The sequence below is a fragment of the Cebidichthys violaceus genome, unplaced genomic scaffold, assembly GCF_023349555.1.
Source record: "Cebidichthys violaceus isolate CVI_PGR_0920_01 unplaced genomic scaffold, fCebVio1.0.p SCAF_70, whole genome shotgun sequence".
Taxonomy (NCBI): domain Eukaryota; kingdom Metazoa; phylum Chordata; class Actinopteri; order Perciformes; family Stichaeidae; genus Cebidichthys; species Cebidichthys violaceus.
The window spans coordinates 1,080,332-1,105,161 of record NW_027176928.1 but is presented as its reverse complement, the minus strand read 5'-3'; the positions used below and the strand labels follow the sequence as shown (position 1 = coordinate 1,105,161).

Below are 24,830 nucleotides of genomic sequence, written 5' to 3'. Positions count from 1 at the left end.
TCCCGCGCAGATCTACTGTTTACTCTTCTCTGAGTGGAAAACAGCTGCTTTGGGAAATTAGTGATCCTCGTATTAGTGCGGCTGCTTGAGTACGGCAAAATATTGACGTGTTTTTGTTTTTTTTAAGGAATTTGTTGACAACAAGAACGATTTCCTTCAGGACTGTTCCCTTGAAAGCATGTTAGTGGTTTCATTTAACTCCAACCTGGGGCCTGTTCTGTTCATGACACAAAGAGTCGGAGAAGTGGAGATTCTGAAGTTGCCGTCACAAAGTCAGACGACGACTAAAGTCACACAGATCTGTCGGTTGGCGACCATGAACGTCCGCGCCGCATTTAATCCGTCCATTAGCCGTAAAGATGATTCACTTCGGACCGTGATTGGTTTTTCAAAAAAAAAAAAACAATCCAGCGAGCGTTGATCTATCTCCCTTTAATTTTGAAAAGTGAACCGCTCATAACGCGGATTTAAAACTTGCCCGTTATTACTTGGTGATATCATCTGGACATAATTAACAGCGAGGCTGCGGCTTTAAATGAGGTTCCGGTTAAAGCCGCCAACCGTTATAATTAACGATCAGTTGCTTTTAATTGAACAAAGTCTGTCAACAAAGAACTTTGCCTCCAAAAAAAAAAAAAAAAAAAAAACAGGACATGGTGGGAGTGCGTCTGGAACATCTCCCAATGACAATGGGAATGTGACGCAACTGTGAAATAAATCACATTTTCAATCTTTCCCTAATTCTATTAGCGCTAATGAGCTGCTGGGTAAGAGATGCGTTATCTCAAACAAGGCATGGTGGCTCATTTAAATCAGCTCAAGCAAACGGATGGAAGAGCGGCGCAATATGCTGGAGAAGGACGGACGGACGGACGGACGGACGGGGGGGGGGGGGGGGGGGGCGTTTGGGAGTCATTTGGAACATGAATGGAAATGCTTTACCAGTCAGCGGGACGCAGCGTGCAGATGGTACAGGCTGGCTCGCTTTGAGGGCTGCTTATTACAAAAATCCTTCAAAATAAAAGTTTCAGAGGCGATTCCAAAAACCGTTTGTGGACGACAATGAAGCGGGTGAACTAAAAATCGCTTAATCCTTTGATTTAACCCCAAAGATCACAAAAAAAAAGTACATCATGCTATAACTAAAAAAAAAATAGTGCTTCTGATATTAAAAGCATCGGTTACCGTTTGACGATGAAGCGGATCCCGTGGCGCTCGTCCAGGATGCGCTTGAGCTTGGGAACTCCGTAGGTGCAGGGCCTCTTGAAGGGGATCTGGTCCGGGATGCCGATGATCTCCACGGCTCCTGGGTCGCAGGCGATTTTGCGGTAGGGGACAGGCACCATGTGATCTAGACCCAGGGCCTCGGCTGGAGGCAGAAAACAACGAGAACGTCACTTAGACGTTCACTTTCACTACAAAGTAATAGTTTTTCGTCTTTATGCATTTGTAACTCATCAAACGTTCATTTGCATGAAGGAAAAGCAGCCTCCAGTGGGATGCACAGCCCATGTAAAGGTTTACAGAAGGGAAGATAATTCCAGCTAAATGAGGAATTAAACTTTAAGGGAATGATAATCGCTGCTGTGGGCTTGGATAGGAAAAAAAAAAAAAAAAAAATCTGGAAAACGGATCCCATGAGCCCAAATGTTTGCTTAATTTGTAGAGACACACGGCAGCCGCTGAGTAAGCACACGGAGGTCGGCTCGCTGGCAAGCGTCTTTTGAATCATTTCAAATAAGTGGCAAAAGGATGCAAATATTTAAGAGATTTTTTTCCTTGTGAATCACTGAGGAGAAGACGATCAAACCGAAGCACTGACCCCAATCCATCAACATCCGTAGATATATACGCACGGGTGTGCACCGGGAGGCAGGGGTACCCCCCAAAAAAAACCAGAAGACGTCAATGCAAAGAGAGAGAGAGAGAGAGAGAGAGAGAGAGAGAGAGAGAGAGAGACGCTCACCGTATCTGCTGTTGAACAAGATCTGGACGCATTCTCTCAACGTGTTGATGTCTTCAGTTTCCCGAATGAAAGAGTCCCATTTTTCTGTAAGAAACACTTCCTGTCAATGTTTTTTTTTTTTTTACACTCAGCGTTTAGTGGAGCTTTAACATTCAAAACGGACTTTATTTCCACCAGTGAATGCCAAAGAGCTGAAGCTAATCTTCCCCATCTACTCCATGTCAACTTGGGAAATAAGTGCAATCTTCTTACGGGATTACTCTTGACATTGTAGTTGCTTAGCCCTTAATGGTCCAGGTTTAGTATAGTTTAGCCTTTGTTCAGTAAACAATGCTTGGCTACAGCAGGAGCCTGCAAATCCAAAGCAGGGCAAAGGAGAACTAAATGTACAAAAACCTCCTCCGGGATGGCGGATTTGAACGTCTACCCTTATTTAGAATATTCATTTGTGACGACGTATCATATTTATTGTTGAGGCTGATCCTGCTATTGATATTTGAGAGCAAAAAAAAAATACATCTTGCATCGTTTTCTGATAAAGATTCCTTTAAATTTTGGTGATGAAGAATTGTGATCACAGCCTTTGACTTTCAAAAAAGGTTTGAGCTGAACTTAACCGAGCAAAAATAAACAAAATCTCTCAATTCTCCATGTTGGTGCGACATGTTTATGAACTACCTCAAACGCCTTTGATGCGCAGCAATTTCCTGTTACTTAACAGCCGCTACTAATATGTTTGTGCTAAGCTAATATCAAATGATATAATGCTCTACACAGGAGTAAAGGAATGCACTGCTGTGGACGTATTTTAGATAATGGGATGGAAATGCGATGAGAACATTAAGGTTTATGCAGTTCAAGTCAATGTATCTGACTTAGTTATACATCCAAAGATGTGGTCGAGGTGAACTTTCTCAGTCTGTCTCTAATAAACCTGTGTTGTCCAGTACATCTTCCTGGTCCAACCTTACCTGATTTTTCATGCACTATGGAGAAGAGTAGCCTCTTAGAGATGTGGATGCCAGGAGGGCTCTGACCCTGCTCACCAGGTGGCCTTGTTGTCTCATCTGAAAATGCAAGACACATTTAAATACACTCAGTTCAATTCGCTTTCTCTTCAGCCAGAGATGTTCACTTAGCATCCACATACTTGACTAAATGATCTAATTAAATGACACAATGAAAAAGTACCAGAATAGAGAATTACAGTTCCATGTGTTGGTCTTGCTTGCAGAGTTTTTCTACATTTTAGAGCTATGACTTCTTCTCGAGCTCATCAGGAAGAGCTGGAAAACATTACGATGGAGAGGAACATCTGGAATACACTAAACCTAATGCTCCCCAGACCTGGCCCCGGATAAAAGGATGAGAATGGATGGATTGAATGAATGGATTGATGGATGAATAGATAGATAGATGGGTAGATAGATGGGTAGATGGAGGGATGAGTAGATCGATGGGTAGATGGATGGATGAGTAAATGGGTAGATGGATGGATGAGTAAATGGGTAGATGGATGGATGGATAGATAGATAGATAGGTAGATAGGTGGATGGATGGATGAGTAGATGTGTAGATAGATAGGTGGGTAGATGGATGGATGAGTAGATGAGTTCATTCATTTTGCAGACGCTGTTATCCAAAGCGACTTACAATTCAGTATCTATCTACACACCGTAGACGCAGCTATGGGGTGTAGCTGCGTATTTTGGGGTTAAGTGTCTTGCTCAAGGACACATTGACATGAGACTAGTGGAGCAGGAGATCGAACCGCCGACCCTCTGATTGAAAGGCGGCCCTGCTCTCCACTTAGCCACGGTGACCCCCAACAGTCTTACAGTCATTTAGCAGATGCTTTTATCCAAAGCGACTTACAATAAGTGCATCCAACACGGGTAATCAAAAGAACTACTAGTCACCAGAAGTCATAAGTACATTTCCTTTTTTAAACAAGCATCTAAGAGCATGAAGCAGAGCATAACTCAGAGCCAAAGTACAGTGCAGAAACAAAGAAAAGCAGTAAGTGCAAAAAAGTAACACAAATACAATAAGTGCAACAAGCTAGTATGAATACAATAAGCGCTGAGTGGAAGGCTCAGGGTAGCACTTCCTGAAGAGGTGGGTCTTCAGCCTGATGAAAGATGGGCAGCGACTCCGCTGTCCTGACGTCAGTGGGGAGTTCATTCCACCAGATGGATGGATGGATGGGTAGATGGGTAAATGTATGGGTAGATAGATAGATGGATGGATGGATGGATGGATGGGTAGATAGATAGATGGATGGATGGATGGGTAGATAGATAGATGGATGGATGGATGGGTAGATAGATAGATGGATGGATGGATGGATGGATGGGTAAATGTATGGGTAGATAGATAGATGGATGGATGGATGGATGGATGGATGGGTAAATGTATGGGTAGATAGATAGATGGATGGATGGATGGATGGGTAGATAGATAGATGGATGGATGGATGGGTAGATAGATAGATGGATGGATGGATGGATGGATGGGTAAATGTATGGGTAGATAGATAGATGGATGGATGGATGGATGGGTAGATAGATAGATGGATGGATGGATGGATGGATGGGTAAATGTATGGGTAGATAGATAGATGGATGGATGGATGGATGGGTAGATAGATAGATGGATGGATGGATGGGTAGATAGATAGATGGATGGATGGATGGATGGATGGATGGATGGGTAAATGTATGGGTAGATAGATAGATGGATGGATGGACGGGTAGATAGATAGATGGATGGATGGATGGATGGGTAGATAGATAGATGGATGGATGGATGGATGGATGGGTAGATAGATAGATGGATGGATGGATGGATGGATGGGTAGATAGATGGATGGATGGACGGTGAGTAAGCCCACCTGACTACTGGTTGCAGAGAGGTAAATGAGTCTTCCAGAGATATGTGTAGAACAAGGAAATGTGCTATAAAAGTAAAGCACTGCTTTGAGTGAAATAATGAGCCGTATAATAATCAGACTTCAAAGAAAAAATGCAAATCTACCACTTTTCTAGGGCACACCGGAGGCGCAGGGCGAAGCACTTAGTCGGAAATACATTTTTTGTCACATAGAGATTTTACGTCTCATTATCATTATGATCATAATTGTGAATGTTATCTCAATCTTGAATTTTACCTCTCCTCACAAAAGGAATCTTTTTTTTTTTTTTTTTAAATGCACACAGTACTCACTGTTAATGCTGTGATTGTGGAAACCCCCCCCCCCCCCCACCCCTGAATCCTATTCCACAGGTGGAACCACACCCTCCTCACACGTACATCTTACCATTGGCAGCACAGTCCTTGACGGACGCGCTCATCTTGTCGGTCCAGTTGGCCAGTCTGTCCTTGCCCAGGTTGAGGAGGGACATGGGCTTGAAATCCAGCTTGCCGTCCGGGTGAGGTTTGGAGGACATGGGCATGCCGTACAGAAAGTTTGACAGGACCGAGTTGCTGGAAGAGGCGGGACTTGGCGACTTGACCGCCTGGGCGGCGGTCTTCCCAGCGCCGAGGCTGCTGGGTGTCATGGCGGCGGCGGAAGAGTTGTGATTGACGTCAGTGCTGGGCTTGGCTTCTCGAGGCAGATCTTCTGCCGGCCTGTACGCAGAGACACACACACACACACACACACACACACACACACACACACACACACACACACAACCAAGAAGGAAGTCATTTGGAGAGTTTCCTGCGTCGAGCTTTGTGTTTGCAAACTGTATCGCTTGCCAAGTGCCTCTTGGCTTAAATGCTGCAGCAACAGCTCATTTAAATAGAACGAATGTAACATTATTCCCTGGATAACTTTTAGAAGAAGTGATTAAAAGCTTGTTTGGCGTTGCAACTCTTTACCTTTTCCCTTCACTTGCACTGTTTTTCTCTCTCTCTCTCTCTCTCTACCTCTATTAATGTCCAAGAAAAAGCGGCAAACACACCGAACCGAAATTAAGAGTCTCTCTCGTAACAACAGTTAATCTGTGTCGCACGTATTTTCAAAACTGTTCATAATCATCTTCCATTATGAAGTTGTAGACACAGCAAAGCCCCTGTGTGTTGTGGGCAAAGGCATGTGACAGTTTGTTAATGGAGCAAACAGTGAACGGAAAGTTGAATAAACAACTGATACGCTCCAAAAAAACGGTGAAGACACGACTTGGTAAATGTAGAATGTCTCACGGAAGTCAATAAAGCTTCGTTTCCACCGAGAAGTTCCGGATCATTTCATGTCCGGGGGCTACTCTTCATGCAACTAAACGGTTCCTTCAGCCCATTGCTCAGGGTAAAACGCACGTTCCATCGAAGAAAATAAAGCACGTCGGAACAGAATAAACCTTGGTTCAGTCCCACTGGGAGAACATTTACGGCTGCAGAGTATTTACTGATGCACATAGTAATGAAGGAAATGCAGGAAGAGGGCGTCCGTCTCCGCGCTGAATCATCTGTTGAGTGTTTTGATGGTTATCTATTTGTGCTTTAGGTTGTAAAAATAGCTAAAAGTCACGTATCCGCTGTTAAACAATCAGACGACTTGTCTTCCTTCATTCGCAGCACCGACGCGGTGTCTCTTGAAGGATCTCTCTCTCTCTCTCGTCCGTCTTTTTCTTAAAATGAGTCTGGAAGCTGATCGCGAAGCCTATAACTTTAGGGAGGAATGCTCTCCGCTCAATCAATGTGACAGCGCTTTACTAGTTTTATGAAAGAAGCAGTACGCGAGATGAAGCAGCGACGGTTTCTGGTGCTATATAAATACAGTTCTTATACTTTCAGAAAGAACAAACCCCCTGATCAGAAACTTGTTCTGGGGGGTAAAACGTCCCCAGAACTTAATTTAGACCCTTGGTCCCTGTGTTCTAACGGTTCCTCGTCCTTGGGGGAAGTTCCTCCAATTAAGCTCCAGCCCGACTTCAAAGTCTATTTCCATCACACCGACACTCCATGAACTCCATATAATCAGAGCTTTCTGTCTGTCAACAGGCTCCGCCCACACAAAGACTGTCCCCCCCCCCCCCCCCCCCCCGGCATGACGTTCCAGCTCCTGTCCTTTCTGTCACCTGTGCGGTACATAAGCTGACGGGCGAGCGGACCGCTAGCCGGGCTTGGACTTGGTCCAGGAACACGTAAATCTCCGAACGAGTTCTTGAGAGACTAACGCGTAACGTCAAGAGAGTGTTTTTCCACAGCTGCATTAAAAAAATTCCCCGTCTACATGTGAAACGGCTGCTTTCGTAATGCGACGGCGGTAACGGACTCGCCTCTTTACGGTGAACTGGATGCGGTGGCTCTGCTCCAGGATCTTCATCAGCGTCTTGGTGTCGTACTCGGAGGGCTTCTTCAGGGCGACTCCTTCGGGCAGACCGTGGGCCGCCACGCAGCCGGGGTCCTTCTGGATCCACTCGTAAGGCACGGGGACCAGGCTGCTCTTCCCCACGGCCTCACCTGCGTATCGCACAGAGCACCGTGAGCACTTTGGAGGGTTCTCGATGCTCTTCTGAAGGAACTTAAGCTGAGCTCTTGTCGCCTCCTTACAGTATATATGTGACTAATTAATGGACTGCTATGAGCTGAATGGAATGTCTGCTTCTGATCTGGTAAACTGCTCGTTTTCTAACTGTATATGAAAATTACTCATATTTCTATTCCTGTTAATTCCCATAAATTCCTACGGGAAGTTTCCACCTTAAATATTCACAGTATTTTGCATCCCTTGTACTTTGTAATATATCTTCTACACAATTAAAACTGTCAGAATAAACTTCTGCTATGTTCTTCCATAAGTAGTGTTGACTAGGGATGGGCGTCAATACTAGTGCTCTCATTGATTCTGCTCATCGGTTCGGTTCCTTATCGATACTCTTAAAGGTTCTTTTTGACTATTTTGTGAGAAAAAAAAAAGAGAAAAAGACAATTAATGAAGAAAAGAGTCAATAGAACCGTGAACTCCGGACCTCATCTCCGGGTTTAAACTAATTTAGAACCGGTTCCCGTTCAGAACCGAGTTTCGGGGGTCATGAACAGGGTTTACGGCATCAAAAGGACTACTGTTGCACTCCTTACTGTAGAGTACAGTGAAGACTTCCTCCACCATCTTCCTCAGGACAAAGATGTTGGACTGAGCGTCCGACGGAGCTCTCGGTTTCCCGAGATCGCCGTCCTTACTCAGCTTGCTGAGCTCTGCTTCCTGGTCTTTGGTATGGGCGTTAGCTGTGGTCAGATTCTGCAGACACGGCCCCCCTTAAGAGCCAGAAAACACAAAAATCACATCTTATAAAAAAAATAACAAACGCACAAGAACACGTCAGATGAACATTTAGCTTTCCTCACTACTTTCTGTCCCTAACAAAGACACAGCGAGGACTGATTCAGAATCTGGTGCCCCATATGTAATAAACACGTCTTTTTGAGAAATGTTGCCATATATAATATGATTGACTTGTTTGTTTGTTTGGATAAATGTTAAAGCATCTCCAACTTTTTCTGGAAAGCCACTCGGTGCAAATACCCCTCTGAGGGTTAACTACCTGAAACCGAAACAAATCATGTATTCCTGCTCTCCTTCTTCACCGAAAACAAACTGGAACTCATTTCACCTCGAATAAGCGGCCTAATAAAACTAAAACTGCGTAACGGGGGGGGGGGGGGGGGTCACAACCCCTCGAAAACCGAGTCTGGGAGTGTGATTTGCCGTTTCGCTTCAGCGCTCAAGGTCCACGGGTTGATATTTGAAATACGGCTCAGCTTACAAACTTGCATACTAGTTTGTTTACGGGAAATGAAGGCTCACAGCTTGTGGTACACTGGGATCGGTGCGTGAGACAGTGAGTGTCACAAAAACTGCACAATGAAAAAAGGTGCTACCAGTGAGACTGATCGATGCTCAATCAAAGAGGGACTAATGTCAAAGGACATGTGACACAGGAGGGCAGGACTCACGGCAAAACTTGTAGAAGTCTGTCTGGATTTCCCTCCTGGAGTTGAGGAACACTCGGCCCTTTTCCGTGCCGACGGCTATCACGCTGTCCTCGTGCACGGTGACGCACGCCACCTCGGCGTTCAGCTTGGACATGGCCATGCACTGCAAGAGACAAAGGGGCGTCCATTAGTCACGGGTCGTAACTGGAAACTCTGAGGACGACGTCGGAACTCGAAGAGATCAGTGAGAGAACTGAGGAGCTAGGAGAGCTGCATTCTGATCGATTCAAATCTAATAGAAACATAGTCAACGACAAAAGTTGGTCATTGATTAGTTGGGTCTACGTTATGATCACAGACCCGTTGGTTCGTGGACTGATGTTTTTAAGACTCTAATTCAGCGTTTTAGTCGTCACAATCTTGACTTTTTGCAACCAGTGAACAGGAAGTGACCATATTTGGACTGAGGAGGAGTGACGTAGAGACGCTGTATACGTCTCTGGTAGAGACCTGTCAATCGCAGTGTAGCCCCGCCCCTAAAGCATCCCCTGCTTTATGGTCTGTTTGACTCTAAATGAACATCATGCTGTATTGAAGAAGACTTGAAACTAGAGATTGAGACCATAAACTCATGTTTACAATGTTTACTGAGGGAATAAATCAAGAGAGAAGTAGAGTCATTTTAGACTAGACTTCTATACAACCAGAGGAATCGCCCCCTGATGGACACTAGAGAGAATGCAGCTTTAACACATGAAGTTTTGGATTCACTCTTTAGAACCGGAGGTTGCTGCCTGGTTATGATGCACAACAGGAGCTTTTGCTTCATCTCTGCAGTAAACGTTTGTAAATTGTTGGGAGTTCTCTCTCTGTTTTGCGATCGATGTAGCCGATCCCGATGCTATTTCAAAGCTAAGGCTCGATAAAGCTAACGCCCTGCTGCATTGATCCATCGCAAAACTGACAGGAAAACATACGGACGGTATTTCTGTCTGTTTAAATTAATCCATAATTGTGCATTTGTCACAATCTGCGGGAGACGGCAGATTTGTAGCTGACGCTACTTAGCTTAAATTAGGGTGGAGAGACACACGGTTGTAAATGTAAACGTTCCCAATGTGTCCCAGTTGCATTTTATGTGAACGACATCAGCTGACAGGAAGTAAACACGGCCCCAAGCTGTGGAAGCTGTCTGTAACGTAACATTATGGAGTTCGTGGAAGATTTCATGACCTCGGTCAGAGCACTTTATCATTTTCATCCAAGAGGCGTAGCTAAAAAATAAAAAAGGTAAAACGCATCTTCACATAAACAAAGACATGTAGCCCACCACAGAAGAAGACGTCCATAAAGAACTGACACAGCGGGACATACGTACCACCGAGTCGAGGGCAGACACCAGGCTGGTGAGGATCTCCTGTCGGGCCGACACCGGCGGGGCCTGCGGGTCGCCCCCCCGGGAGTTCGTCCTGACGCCGTCGCATGCCAGCTTCCTCATCTGAGCCATGCCTCCTCTGTGGAGGACCAGAGGAACACAGTTTTAGGGCAGCAGGCCACGGCGGGACATTGCACAACACCTGTACGTGCGCACGCATTCGAAGCGGTCTCTGCTGACAACACTTGGTTTGACTTTCAGCAAATGTGCAAGCGTGCATCGATCTGATACCGGAGGCTGAGAGATGATTGAGGTAAAAAGGAAAAGGGCGCAAGCGTCTTTCTTCTTATCTTAAGGACGCATATCTCAGTCACTGAGAAGACAAGATTGTACAGCCGAGCTAATGCGGTCAGCGTCACGCCAACATGCTCAAAACGACAACTTGGCATATCCAGCTGTTGCGACACTTCCACTCCAAACCACAACCGTCAATCTCACGGTGGCGCTAGATGAAAAGATGAAAAGTCAGGGGGGGGGGGGGGGTCACTAAAAGACATTAAGATTCATCATCTGTGAACCGTAAATGTCTGTGCAAGACTTGAGATAATGTGTTACTGGATAAGTGGAAACTTTGAGCCAATAGTCGTGGAGACATTCGAGTCTGGAGCGAAGCTATCGACCGACCGGCATCCCTAGAGCCGCGGCGCTAGGGCATCTGAATTCAGCAAATTATGAGTTCTTTACGGCCTTCTGTTGGTCATTCGGCTGCTAATCAGAGCCCTCACGTGACGTCACGTGAGCCTCTTTGTACTGTGCCTTCTCCCCTATCGACAGATGGCACAGGAAAGAGAGACACACCGCAAGAGCACCGCTGGTGTTCGACTTCCTGTCGAAACCCCCCCAAGAACCACCTAAACTCCAGATAACATGACGGACTGTGTAAATGTGAGTACGGAGGCAAACAGATAGGAACTGTTAAAAGAAAAACATGCTCGGCTAAAAAAAAAAAAACAGGCACCATGTTCTCATGGCAACTGAGGCCCGTCTCCTTGGAAACTAATCTCGGGGCATTTGAACAATGCAGCTCTGGCCTTTAATCTCTCCAGACACTGGGAACCATTATGCTCGCCTCTGGCAAGCCCAAACCACTGACTCAATAGAGAGAGAGAGAGAGAGAGAGAGAGAGAGAGAGAGAGAGAGGAAGAGGAGGGCGGGTGTGACGGGGTTCAGCTGCACCGGCCTATTGGTCGTCTAAATCTGCCTCCCCTGAGGCCACGGCAAACATTAGCCCCCCCCCCCCCATCCTAAATTATTACGGCCTCGAAATAGATGGCCTCTTTCCCTCGCATCTTTAAAAAGGCAGAAAGGGAAGCAGCGAGGAGGAGAAAGGTGGGGATAAGCTCAGTCAACTGTTTAGTGAAGAGGAAGCTCGACGTCACGGTGCCGTTCTGGTTCTCTGTGATGATATCGAAAATAGTTCAGTGTGGTTGGACATTTTTTTAAATATAGCAACAGATTGTAATCTTTAAACTACCGTGAAGCTAGAAAAAGAAGAAAAAAAAGGATACAAATCCAACAAAGAGCTCACTTGTTCAAAGCAATTTAGTGGAAGCAACAGGTTTGGTAACTTTCAGAAAGTGTGGAGTGGCATACAAAGACACTATCTGTCAATCGACGTGTAGCCCCGCCCCTAAAACGTCCCCTGCTTTATGGTCTGTTTGACTCTAAATGGACCATAATGTACTAAATGAACATCATGCTGTATTGAAGAAGACTTGAAACTAGAGATTGAGACCATAAACTCATGTTTACAATGTTTACTGAGGGAATAAATCAAGAGAGAAGTAGAGTCATTTTAGACTAGACTTCTATACGACCAGAGGAGTCGCCCCCTGATGGACACGAGAGAGAATGCAGCTTTAGGACACTTCCACATCGGCTCCACTAGTTAGAGCTCGTAGCTGAGGGAGCTAACGCCAAACATGTCCGCTGTTTGGAGGTATTTCACGCCTGCTAAACCAACAAGTTCTACGGCTTCTTGCAATTTCCGCAAAGCCAATTGTACCGATGGGTCGATCCCAGTCGCTTCCACACATTGAGACATACAGCTTATAAACTAAAAACACACAAAATCCAAATATCTGTATCAGAACTGAAAAAGTTGGATCGTTGCAATCCCTAAAAAGGATGTCTAATGGACTTTATGACTGTGTAAAACCTACTGAGGAATGTTTTGAGGATTGTTTACTAAAAAAGATAAGGCCTTCTTGTGATGCATCTTGCCGGGTTTTCCCCCTGCATCTTAACATCCCGGGCAAACCGCCAGAGAGCCATTTGGAGCCAACCTCTAAGTGAATTTGCTCAGAAACTGCATAAAACCTGTTTAAGAGGGACCCAAAGAGGTCTGTAATGCAATGAAGCTGTTTACTGACAGAGGGGGTACTCTGGCTACAAATCCAAATAATGTCCAAATCTACACGAGGCAGTGAAGGTGACTGGTGAATTATGTTTGCAGTAAAACAGGAAGCTATATCATCGCTCTCTGACAGATTTCTTTAAAGCAAGAAAAACAGTAACAAAAAAACGAGGCAAAACAAGGACCGCATGATGTATTGACACCAACGAGGTTGTAATTACTAAACCTGAAGTCTGCTGTGAGGCACCGGTCACTCTCTCAAGTCTGAGTCTTTGAATGGACAAACATTTCTGTCTCTCTTCAGCTGCAGACAACACACTAATATACATGTAGCTGTATATCCTTTAAAACGTGAGGATGTGGTTACACCAGGCGGCAAACTCCGCTTCTGACGGGCGAAGCCGATGCAAACGTGTCTTAAAGCTGCATTCTCTCTAGTGTCCATCAGGGGGCGACTCCTCTGGTCGTATAGAAGTCTAGTCTAAAATGACTCTACTTCTCTCTTGATTTATTCCCTCAGTAAACATTGTAAACATGAGTTTATGGTCTCAACCTCTAGTTTCAAGTCTTCTTCAATACAGCATGATGTTCATTTAGTACATTATGGTCCATTTAGAGTCAAACAGACCATAAAGCTGGGGATGATTTAGGGGCGGGGCTTACGTCACACCTCCTCAGTCCAAATATTCACGGTTCACTGGTTGCAAAAAGCCAAGATGGCGACGGCCAAACCGACGAACTCGAGGCTTCAAAATATCAGTCCAGGAACCACTGGGAGGAGTCTTTGTGTAACACACAAGGTCACCATGGCCTCCACGTGGTTTCACAAGACGTGACGGTATTTGGAATTGGTGTTTTTAATTCGTCTCTGCTCAGGTTGAAGTCGGGCTGCTGTGCTGAGCACAAAAAAAAAAAAAAAAGGTACCCAGAAGAAAGAGTTTCTTTGAAAACTTTGTAGGCACGTCTGAGCTGATCCCTGCGACATAATGTGTCTTTTTGCATGTGAATGACGACACTCACAAGGTGACGCAAAGCACATTCCTGCCAACGGTTTCACACGAGTCCTCTGAACTACAGGTGGTAACTCTTCATGAGGAAGGACGTGCTTTCCTCACCTATTGTTAGGCCAACACACACACACACACACACACACACACACACACACACACAGACCGTAAACAGAAACGTTGTTTGATGATAAAGACAACTCCACGCCTTTCATTGAATCTCAGAGAGTACATTCCTCATATGGATTCAACAAAACAATGAGCAGCATGTCTGTGTTTGTCCCTGTTGTTTACCGTGCGGCGTCACTCTGTGCCACAGATTCAGCTCAACGTGAAACGGAGGGGGAACGACGTCCGACTGGCTGAACTGGATTAAAGTGGCACCGAGCCGGGCCCGGATTCTCTAAAAGCGTCACCGACAGGTGTGAGAGGACTAGCGGGAGGGTCGGAGAAATGTCAGTCAAGGGCGGCCTTTACATGCCGACGCAGTCCGCGGAGGAGGTGTAATTAGGTGGGATTATGTGTGGGAACTCAGGAATAAAGCTCCTGTTTTACTAGCTGAATAACGGACGGCGGCTTATTTCTTTAAGGAAGAAAAAGTGCGCCTGTAACTCCGACATACAACTCACAGTAAGTCGGGGAGTGGTTTGACTTCACGCAACAGCAAACAACAACATAATCCCTTTGTTTACAGCCTGTGCCCGAGGCCGTGGCTTTTGGGAATGTCATCTGAATGGTAGAGAAGAAGGACCACAGAGACCAAGCTTCACATATCAGGAACGCAATCTTCAGTCCTCCTACACAGGCTTAGATTTGACGCAATTACAGCAACACGTCGGTTGAAAATATTGTAAGTTAATAGGATAGATCATGCTAAAAATACGGATTATCCTTTAAGGCTCTACTTGGGTATTATTATATAATTGAAAATAGCCACACATTATTATATCACATAAGCATAGGCCTCGTCTTACACGTCTCCTTTTCTTCTCATGACAATACTCCCAAAGAATACTGTGTTTATAAGGGTATTTGTGTTGTATTATATACCAACAATTCAGTGGGTTCATCACAGGTTAATATCGCCATAAATATTGATCATGGTGATTAATTCATCGGAGTAACAAATACTCAGAAGCTTTCATGATTTGGGATTATTAGACATGATGTATGGAAAACTAACGTATAAATGGTGAACTGACTTGTGTGTATATTTTGCAGGATAACTTTATACTGACATATTTTGAATTGTTTTTGGCGTGATACTGTACTCATGCAAGATGTTTTGGCATGACGGTGATACTGTACTCATGCAAGATGTTTTGGCATGATGGTGATACTGTACTCATGCAAGATGTTTTGGCGTGAAGGTGATACTGTACTCATGCAAGATGTTTTTGGCGTGACGGTGATACTGTACTCATGCAAGATGTTTTGGCGTGACGGTGATACTGTACTCATGCAAGATGTTTTGGCGTGATACTGTACTCATGCAAGATGTTTTGGCGTGACGGTGATACTGTACTCATGGAAGATGTTTTGGCGTGACGGTGATACTGTACTCATGCAAGATGTTTTGGCGTGACGGTGATACTGTACTCATGGAAGATGTTTTGGCGTGACGGTGATACTGTACTCATGCAAGATGTTTTGGCGTGATACTGTACTCATGGAAGATGTTTTGGCGTGACGGTGATACTGTACTCATGCAAGATGTTTTTGCCGTGATACTGTACTCATGCAAGATGTTTTTAGCGTGATACTGTACTCATGCAAGATGTTTTGGCGTGACGGTGATACTGTACTCATACAAGATGCTTTGGCGTGACGGTGATACTGTACTCATGGAAGATGTTTTGGCGTGACGGTGATACTGTACTCATGCAAAATGTTTTGGCGTGACGGTGATACTGTACTCATGCAAGATGTTTTTGGCGTGACGGTGATACTGTACTCATGCAAGATGTTTTTGCCGTGATACTGTACTCATGCAAGATGTTTTGGCGTGACGGTGATGCTGTACTCATGCAAAATGTTTTGGCGTGACGGTGATACTGTACTCATGCAAGATGTTTTGGCGTGACGGTGATACTGTACTCATGCAAGATGTTTTTGCCGTGATACTGTACTCATGCAAGATGTTTTTGCCGTGATACTGTACTCATGCAAGATGTTTTGGCGTGACGGTGATACTGTACTCATGCAAAATGTTTTGGCGTGACGGTGATACTGTACTCATGCAAGATGTTTTGGCGTGACGGTGATACTGTACTCATGCAAGATGTTTTTGGCGTGATACTGTACTCATGCAAGATGTTTTGGCGTGACGGTGATACTGTACTCATGCAAGATGTTTTGGCGTGACGGTGATACTGTACTCATGCAAGATGTTTTTGCCGTGATACTGTACTCATGCAAGATGTTTTGCCGTGACGGTGATACTGTACTCATGCAAGATGTTTTTGGCGTGATACTGTACTCATGCAAGATGTTTTGCCGTGACGGTGATACTGTACTTATGCAAGATGTTTTGGCGTGACGGTGATACTGTACTCATGCAAGATGTTTTTGGCGTGATACTGTACTCATGCAAGATGTTTTGCCGTGACGGTGATACTGTACTCATGCAAGATGTTTTGCCGTGACGGTGATACTGTACTCATGCAAGATGTTTTTGGCGTGATACTGTACTCATGCAAGATGTTTTGCCGTGACGGTGATACTGTACTCATGCAAGATGTTTTTGGCGTGATACTGTACTCATGCAAGATGTTTTGCCGTGACGGTGATACTGTACTCATGCAAGATGTTTTGCCGTGACGGTGATACTGTACTCATGCAAGATGTGTTGGCGTGATACTGTACTCATGCAAGATGTGTTGGCGTGATACTGTACTCATGCAAGATGTGTTGGCGTGATACTATACTCATGCAAGATGTTTTGGCGTGATACAGTACTCATGCAAGATGTTTTAAGGCACAGAGAGTTGTGGTGAGAACTTCTTGTGCTGGGAAATGCTAGCAGGAGAACTACTATTAAGTTCACATCACATGAGAGGAGAGGGGGGAACTACTTTAGAAAAGCTGGACCCAGAGGACAACAAAAAAGAGGCTTGAAACCACAGGATATGAGACCTGGGTGCAATAAAATAAAGTCAAGGTCTGCTCTTCCAAAAGAAAATGAGCGTGTGTACAAATCTCTTATTTTTTCCTCATGTTGTGAATTCAATCCACCAGACAGCTGACTAAAGCTTTATCCCAGTCAGCTTTTCTCTTTCTTTTTTAAAAACTTTGACGCTTCTTGTACCAACTACCTTACAACCAGACAGCTGAGAGCAGTAAATAATGAAAACAGCCCTCTTAAATACAGTTGACTGGATTCACAGCAACACACAGCAAACAACTTAAGAGTCTGCTTTATGGAAAACATGTCTGTTTTAGTTGAAGAGACGCTGCTGTGACCGTTTATACTGTTAGTACAGGGGTAATTAACGATAAGGCAATTAAGTAATCCATTGTTTACTACAGTTCCAATGAACTCTGTTAGTTACAAGCTTTGTGTTCTGCTTAATCCTTCTCTGGTTTACCTTTGCTACGTTTAGTTAGCTGTTAGTTGGCTTTGTTGTTCTAGCTCGGTAACCTTATCAGTGTTAGCGTTATATATATATATAGATATATATATATATATATATATATATATATATATATATATATGGATGAAGGAAGGGGGGGGGTAATTTAGCAGACAGACAGACAGATGGACTAGCTCTCACAAGGTTACACGGAGACGTCCCTCTAACTGTTAGCTAACAATAACCTTTCTTCACTACTTACCGTCACGTAACGCCTAACGTTAATCAACGCTGGCTGGCATAGCCTAACGGTCTCATAATAACCGTTTGAACTAGCCCAACGGCTAACTAAACTAGCCCAACGGCTGGCTAAACTAGCCCAACGGCTAACTAAACTAGCCCAACCGCTGGCTAAACTAGCCCAACGGCTAACTAAACTAGCCCAACGGCTAGATAAACTAGCCCAACGGCTGGCTAAACTAGCCCAACGGCTAGATAAACTAGCCCTACGGCTAGCTAAACTAGCCTAGCTTACACTCGTTAGCTCTCTTGCTAGCTTAGCGCTAGCACTTTTTCCTTTCATCTCCCCTCTCTCTCTCGCTCTCTCGCTCTCTCCCACCTCTCAGTCCAGAGAAATTACGGTTATAATCTGTAAATTTCTACATGTACAAGTCACAAAAAAAGCAACACGCTCCGCGAGAGCAAACTATATACCCACTCATTGAATGAATATTAAAAACGGTCCGGCGAAATCTCACCTTAATTAGCGATTAAATAGCCTTGTTGCTGCTGTCAAAATCCCGGAATAGGTTTATTTATTCCCCCCGTTTTAATCCATCAGCTCGCAATTCCCATCCACAATGTTAGCTGTCTGCTAAAACATCGTAATCCGGATCATCACACTGTTGACTTCGATCGTATTACAGTCTATTATTTGTGTATTTATTCTTAGTTTATTTCTTCTTTTTTGTGCCCCCTTTAACCAGAAGCAGAGTGTCCCTTTCCCCCTTTCTTTGTTCTGTAATCCAGTAAAATTGAAACTCATTCGCCTCCTGCTAATCCCAGCCCAACTCAACAACAGCATCTATTGGCTGCGATTTACATACAGGATTAACGGAGGAAACCTCTGGAAAATACCCTTCAGGGAATACAATTTACATAGAAAGGAAACATGATATTATTATTTATTTGTATTAGGACTGCGAGTGTTTAAAATCACCATCTCTGCCACACTTGGCTGCAACTTCACACTTTGTCATTAATGCTTTAAAGAAAATCCCTCAGACTTCCTGCACGGAGGTGGTTTTCACGTGATATTTGTAACCTTATAATATATCCAAAAATGACTTTTTAAGGATTTGCAGCCAAAATGGATCTTCTGGCCGTGACAGGTTATTACACAGCTCTTGTGATTATAACGTAGCTTGACAGTTTAATATAGGAGAAAGGTAAACAAAACAAAGTTATCTAATAATAAACGTAGTCTGATAAACTTAATCATAAACCGTGTATATCATCCGCTACATCAAGGTAATCTGGTTAGTTTCATCTATATATGAACTATAATAAATTGTAATTTGTGCCTACTTTTACTTTATTTGCTGGCTTCTGCAAATAATAATCACTTATTTATTCAAATGTCACCAGCATGACTAATCTGCCCTCTAGCATTAAAATAATAAATAAACCTGGGACGTGTGGATAAGACCTGACATTTGCCAAGGCCAACAACTCAGAGTGATATGTGTGGAGCGGAGAAACCCACAGACTGTAAATAAACATGCGGTGTCTGGGTGTCGCTGCACAAAAAAAAAAAAAAAAAAAAAAAAAAAAGATTTATAGCTTCCTCTTCTCATGGAGTCATTTTAATACAAAATATTTGCCTGAGACAAGAGGTTTACAACAGGGTTTTGTTTTATCTTGTGTTCGTGGCTGAGCGTTGGATGAATTGTTACGGTTTGCTGGCAGATTCTCCCGAACCACCAGCCTCTTGGTGGTATGAAATCTGGCTGCAGACCAGTCTCCTGTGCCCTCAACAAAAACAAACATACAGACGTGACAGTGTGAAATAAAACACCAGCAGCTCTTTTCCCACATTGTTAATATTTAATGACTCAATCTCCAAAACCATTGCAGCAATAACCCAAAGGGTATGACCCCTCCCAGCTGAATAGGCCGCGTACAATATCCAATGGAAAATGTATTTTTTTTTTTTTTTTTTTATCTGAGCTGACCAGCGCCTGTAGTGTCTCCTGTCAACAGCAACCTATATGACTACAAACAGGATCTCCTATTAGTTATGGATTAACCAAAACAATATTTGGAAGACTTACAGTATAAATTCTATTTAATGTTTTTTGCAAATTAAATCCAGTCGGGGAGGGATGAGTGCCCGTCAGTAGCTGAACAAAAAGGTCAGTAAAGTAATCCAGGTACATTAATACACAGCTTTAAATAGGGCTGCTTTGTTGTACCGCGAATTAATACCAGCGTATGGACGGAGTCTACAGTAAATAAAATAACGGATAAATGGTGGTAAGAGGTGTTAACGGTACAGGGTCGGATAGAGTTTGAGGACACAAAAATCTAGAATAATTCCCTATAATCATTTAATAAACATAGAATAACATAAATTTAAAGCTGGCAGGAAGTCCACTGATGTGAAATGGCTAAAAAAAAAGGACTACTTTTTTAAGAACATTGGCCCAATAGCCACCGCACCCGATACCCGAAGAGGTATTGAACACCTGGAGAATTAAGAAAACATGATAATAACTAGTTGTCGGTGACGCACAATGAACTTGTGGCAGCTTTAAAAGGTGCAGCGTGTAGGATTTGGCGCCATCTAGCAGCGAGGTGGCAGAATGCAACTAAGTGAAACTTCTCCTGTGTGCCAAACCCGCATGAAGATATAAACTGCTTATTGTAAAAGGTGAGAAAAAACACATTGGTTCTTAATTTCCAGTGATTATCCGCTAAAAGAAAACACATTAATAATACATTTCTACCAATAGAGCCCTCTAAATGTTACACACTGTACCTTTAAGAAAAGTGTGGTGTTGTCGTCGGCACAGAAATACTTTGTGAAAACACAGTTCAAGTCAACAGTTTTAACCACCGTTTCTAAATTGGGTCTCATGATAGTTCAGCCTTTATTAGACTGCAGGAAACTATAGCAACAGTACCGACGCTTCAGAGTGTGTGATAATTAAGTGAACCAAAGGGTTAAAGCAATTATTCTACTCGGCTGAAAAGAAATAGATGAGATTTTCCTGTAATGTTTTCTTTAGAGGAAATAAAACCCGGCTTTGCTTCTCCGTCTCTTTGCTTGTTTACGACCAAGTGTGTTAGAAAAATGCTGATACGCTTGAAATCCTGTTTTATGATATTGTATTGACCCTTAACACTATTGCCTTTTTAGTCGACAGGTTACGTCTCTAGTTCAGGTGCGTACGGTGGCTCAGAGTGCACAAAAAGTAGGGCCATGATGTCGGATGTGACAGGGACTCTGAGAAATGCAAATACAGATTCCACTGTTGTGATTGCGTCAAAAAAAAGTTTTGATTTCATACATGTGGTGTGTTCTTTATACTACGTTTTTCTGAAATTAGCAGGTAAATTCTTGACGATACACAGTGCCAATCAAGACGGCATGTTGATTATACATTGAAGAAATCATTCTTATTAAGATTATATTCCATTGCTGCCAATAGATCGTTCTAAATGTCACACACTGTACCTTTAAAGAGCCAAATCTGAATGGATGAATTCAGGATACTTAAAGAATACGGTAAGTTGCTCTTGATAGAGCAGTCAGGAGATTTTAGTACCAACGGGTACGTGAGGATTGAGACAGACGCAGAGTATTTTTCTGTGTACTGGTGGGGAAAAAAAGAAGTATTTGGAACAGATTCGCATGGATGGAGACTGGAGAAGTGGATCATGTTGCAGGAAGTGGTTGAGAAGGTTTTTTTGTGGACGGTTTAGCAAAAAAAAAAAATCCGACCAAAAGACACAAATGTATTCCACCTGATGAAGGATGAAGCCTTTTTCTTTTTCTAACGGCTACTTTGCGAGCCTTCTGTGTTTGTGTTTTATGATCAAAAGACAGATTTTATTAGTCAGAATCGCTTTAAAGGGCCTTTTTAATACTTCCATTAACCCACAATTACTCATCATATTGTACACGAAAGCAGGAGCGTGAACGGACCAATTCTCTCAATCGGGTACGAAGTCAAGTGAAGATAACGGTTGAAGTTCTCCTTGAAGAGTCGCTCTGAGCATCGCCGGCCGAGGAGCAAAGTAAAAGTAATAAATAAAACAAAGTTCCTTCAGTTCTTCACGTCGTCGTCGTCCGTCAGCTGCTTTCTTTCCGATTCAAAACTAAGAATTGTCACAGAGTTCCCGGCAACTTGCGGATTTGAATTTGTTTCTAACTACCGTAAAGCATCAAAAGTCAACATCTCTTCACGTCCATGTCCCCGTTTCCTGTGTATATTTTATAGTACTTTAAGCGGCCCTCGTGATTGGCTAATAGGTGCTTTCTGCAACGACACATAAATTCACTCGGAGACAAGAGATTCGTTGTTTTGGTATTAAAACTGCAAACTGAAATCTTCTTCAGGCGTCCGTCGCAGGATCGGGAGAAACATGACGAGCTTTTTTTCTTACGAAGACGGATCTCCGCATTGTCCCGGTTCAGTCTCGTCTCCTTCTGCTCACATCAGTGTTGTTCCTGAGAAGACCGACAGAAAAACAAAGATGTCTCAGCACCGGAAAGCATCGACGACACATCGCCGCATCTATAATGCTTTTAAAATGAAAGACGGAATACCAACATCTCGAGCGCTGCCCGACTCCTGATGATGAATCCCATTGGCTGAATTTGCACCATGAACCTGAAAAACACGGATTGTTTAAATGTGAAATTAAAGATGCGACTACTTCTTCCCAAGCGGCACATTCAAATAAATGCTTTTCTTCGTTGGATCTGTTTTACCGGGCTTTTATCTGGATGCCTGCGCATGGCCAGGACCAGCTGGTCCACCTGCTGGTTGTGGTCCATGGCGTTCCTCAGGGCGTCCTCCGTGCTGAGCAAACGCTGGCGGAGGCGGCTCACCTCCGAGTCCAGGACAGACGGGTCCAGCATGGAGTACCGCCGGTGGTCAGGGGAAGACCGCTCCCGACCCTGAAACACGTGTGAGCCATTAGAAGATGTTAGCCAACGCCACCGCGACAAGTCCCCGTTACAGCTTTAAAAACAACTGAACCAGAGACATTTTGTTTTCAGGTCCGTCCGTCCATTCCTGTAAAACGAAGCAGCGTCAGCTCCCTTCTCACCAGCAGCAGCAGTTTGTCACGCAGGGTCTTGATGTCGTCCTGGAGTTTCTGCTCCTTCACCTTCCACTCGGCCTTGTGCACCTCCCGGTTCAGGTCTTTCTCCATGTCCCGGGAATGGCGATGGGACTCCAGCAGCAACACCCTCAGCTCGTTCAGACTCCTGGAGAGAACGCGTAGGAGGAACACAACAAAACCATTTTGGTATTACTCGGAAAAAATAGAACTCATTTTCCACGAGCGTTCGCCGTGAACTCGACCACTCCGGTGGGCAATAAACATCGAGAGGCGGATTATGTGGTGTCGTACATCTGCTCGGACCTTGCACAAAGGTCGTTATCATTTAACACTCATGATGTGAATAATATATCAGCCGGTCTGGCCGGTGGGGATTGTGGAGGCGGCCTCATCTCTGTCCGTGTCAGACTGGCTGGTGGATGGATGCCCTTATTGCCACTGTGCATCTTTTGGCTGTTTGCCCAAATACTAATATCAGCAAACCACATCACTGTGATCAGGGCGCCGCGTTAAACCCAAAGAAGTTGGCTACTTCCTCCCAAGTGAGAGCATCAAGAATTCCTCCTGACCAGATCTTTCTCTGTGTGCTGAAATTTGTTAGAGCCTCTAACAGTGCAAGTGTTTACGTGTGGAGTTTATAAGGCGATAATATGTTTGCAGCTTGTTTCTGCTGCCCCCTAGTGGACAGAAACAATAAGTAAATGCATGTTTAAAAGGCCGCGGCTCAGTGACTGCAGCTCACTTTGGCTGCTGGATGCTGGATGTACTGACGTCACAACCAAACTCTAAAAAAAAAAATAATAAAAAAAAAAGCCACGCCCAACTAAGCCACGCCCCCTGACAGCGCAGTAAGCAGCAAAACCAAGTGCCAAGGTATAAGGTCGTCCGGAACGGGCACGGCACTAAAATACCCGTTACATACCCCACTTTCCTTAAACATGTCAGGTGTTCAAGTCTGCAGAGCCCTGAAGCTCCGCCCACCCCCCTGCTGCACAGAGCGCCGTTCGCTAATTTATTCAAAATGGATTAATATCGAATGAGTTGCGTGTCCAAATTGCACCAAATTCGACAGAGCACTCCATGGAGTACCCAGCAAAACACCCGGCGAGTGTGAAGTAGATCGGATGATCGGTTCTCGAGATATGCGAAGGACACACAGACAAGAGATTCCTTGTTTTATAGTCACTGATAATGGTTTCCTGCAGGACCTCAGGCACGCTGACCATCACCAAACCTCATCACATCACCTAATATAGATTTTTTTGTTTTGTTATATTGGACCGTATTATTGTTTGCTTCTGAAAAAATCATTATGTCTTCTACCACATGAGCTTGCTAGTAATTGACTTCCTTGAATTATCCTCCAAAGATAGAAATGTGCTCAAAGCCGACTTGTCCTGAAGCGATGTGCGAGCTTGTTTTTCCCCTAAAAAGGATGTCACGGACTGAAATAGCAGCAGCGGCGCTAATAACACCGCCATCCACCATCGCTAACACTAACTCAAAAGGGGGCCACACACTGAATTTTTCAAGCGATGCTATATAATTTTATTGCAAACAACATAATTGCTGCAGCGGTGATGCACAAAAGAAAATATTCAGCTGTAGCCACAAGCACTTATTTTGAGTGCCTCGTTGCATTTAGTGACATCATAACCATCAATAATGTACGAACGACATCATGTAGGAGAGCCAGTAATGTGATACAATCTGTGGAGTTCATTCGATGCATTGACTTCTACGTTTACTAAAGCTCCCCAACGTCTGCGACGATGTCGGGACAACTTTCTCTGCACACCCGGGTGTGTAAATAATGAAGTCGACTATCGGAGTTTTACTAAATAAAACCAGATTTGTCACGGCTTTGGGAGCGATGCGGACGTCTGGCAGCTCGGAGTTTGTTTCCCTCTGCTGGCTGCTCCATAAACTCAAGAGGAACAAGACCAGCTGTTCGTTCCACGAGCAGACTATTTATTTAGTGCGCCGTGAAAAGATTTAGTGTGTCCCAACATGTCAAATGACAAAAATACCAGGATGTTCCACTGCAGCCAGGTCACAGTCTGCAGTACGTTCTGACCCACAATCCTTTGGGGCTGCGGACGTACGAGCAAGACGGTACGATTTTCCAGTAATACGACACGCAACGGAACACGTTTGGTGAGCGCAGCTGAACTGAAAGTAAGAAGAAAAAGTGTAA

The 24,830-nt window shown here is 44.1% G+C and overlaps 2 protein-coding genes across 12 annotated transcripts in view; both read right to left on the bottom strand.

Annotated features, from left to right (window-relative positions):
* The window catches only part of gtf2ird1 (GTF2I repeat domain containing 1), a 32,156-nt gene extending 13,801 nt beyond the window's left edge, over positions 1-18,355 (bottom strand). For 4 of the 6 annotated variants that reach the window (XM_068736570.1, XM_068736572.1, XM_068736573.1 and 1 more), the window contains exons 1-9: positions 18,037-18,355; positions 10,287-10,422; positions 8,930-9,071; positions 8,054-8,230; positions 7,252-7,435; positions 5,286-5,596; positions 2,938-3,033; positions 1,967-2,050; positions 1,186-1,369 (exon numbers count right to left, since the gene is read on the bottom strand). In XM_068736570.1, coding sequence (XP_068592671.1) covers positions 1,186-1,369; positions 1,967-2,050; positions 2,938-3,033; positions 5,286-5,596; positions 7,252-7,435; positions 8,054-8,230; positions 8,930-9,071; positions 10,287-10,415 — 1,307 coding nt within the window. In that variant the 5' untranslated portion in view covers positions 10,416-10,422; positions 18,037-18,355. Of the gene's footprint in view, positions 1-1,185; positions 1,370-1,966; positions 2,051-2,937; positions 3,034-5,285; positions 5,597-7,251; positions 7,436-8,053; positions 8,231-8,929; positions 9,072-10,286; positions 10,423-17,540; positions 17,666-18,036 lie in introns of those variants that run through there. The other 2 variants (XM_068736571.1, XM_068736574.1) reach the window with 2 other exon arrangements.
* A 3,050-nt stretch (positions 18,356-21,405) lies between these two features.
* Positions 21,406-24,830, bottom strand: part of clip2 (CAP-GLY domain containing linker protein 2) — a 34,713-nt gene continuing 31,288 nt past the window's right edge. For all 6 annotated transcript variants that reach the window (XM_068736581.1, XM_068736579.1, XM_068736578.1 and 3 more), the window contains 4 exons: positions 22,619-22,778; positions 22,278-22,466; positions 22,117-22,176; positions 21,406-22,013 (listed from right to left, as the gene is read on the bottom strand). In XM_068736581.1, the coding sequence (XP_068592682.1) occupies positions 22,002-22,013; positions 22,117-22,176; positions 22,278-22,466; positions 22,619-22,778 (421 nt within the window). In that variant the 3' untranslated portion in view covers positions 21,406-22,001. The remainder of the gene's footprint in view (positions 22,014-22,116; positions 22,177-22,277; positions 22,467-22,618; positions 22,779-24,830) is intronic.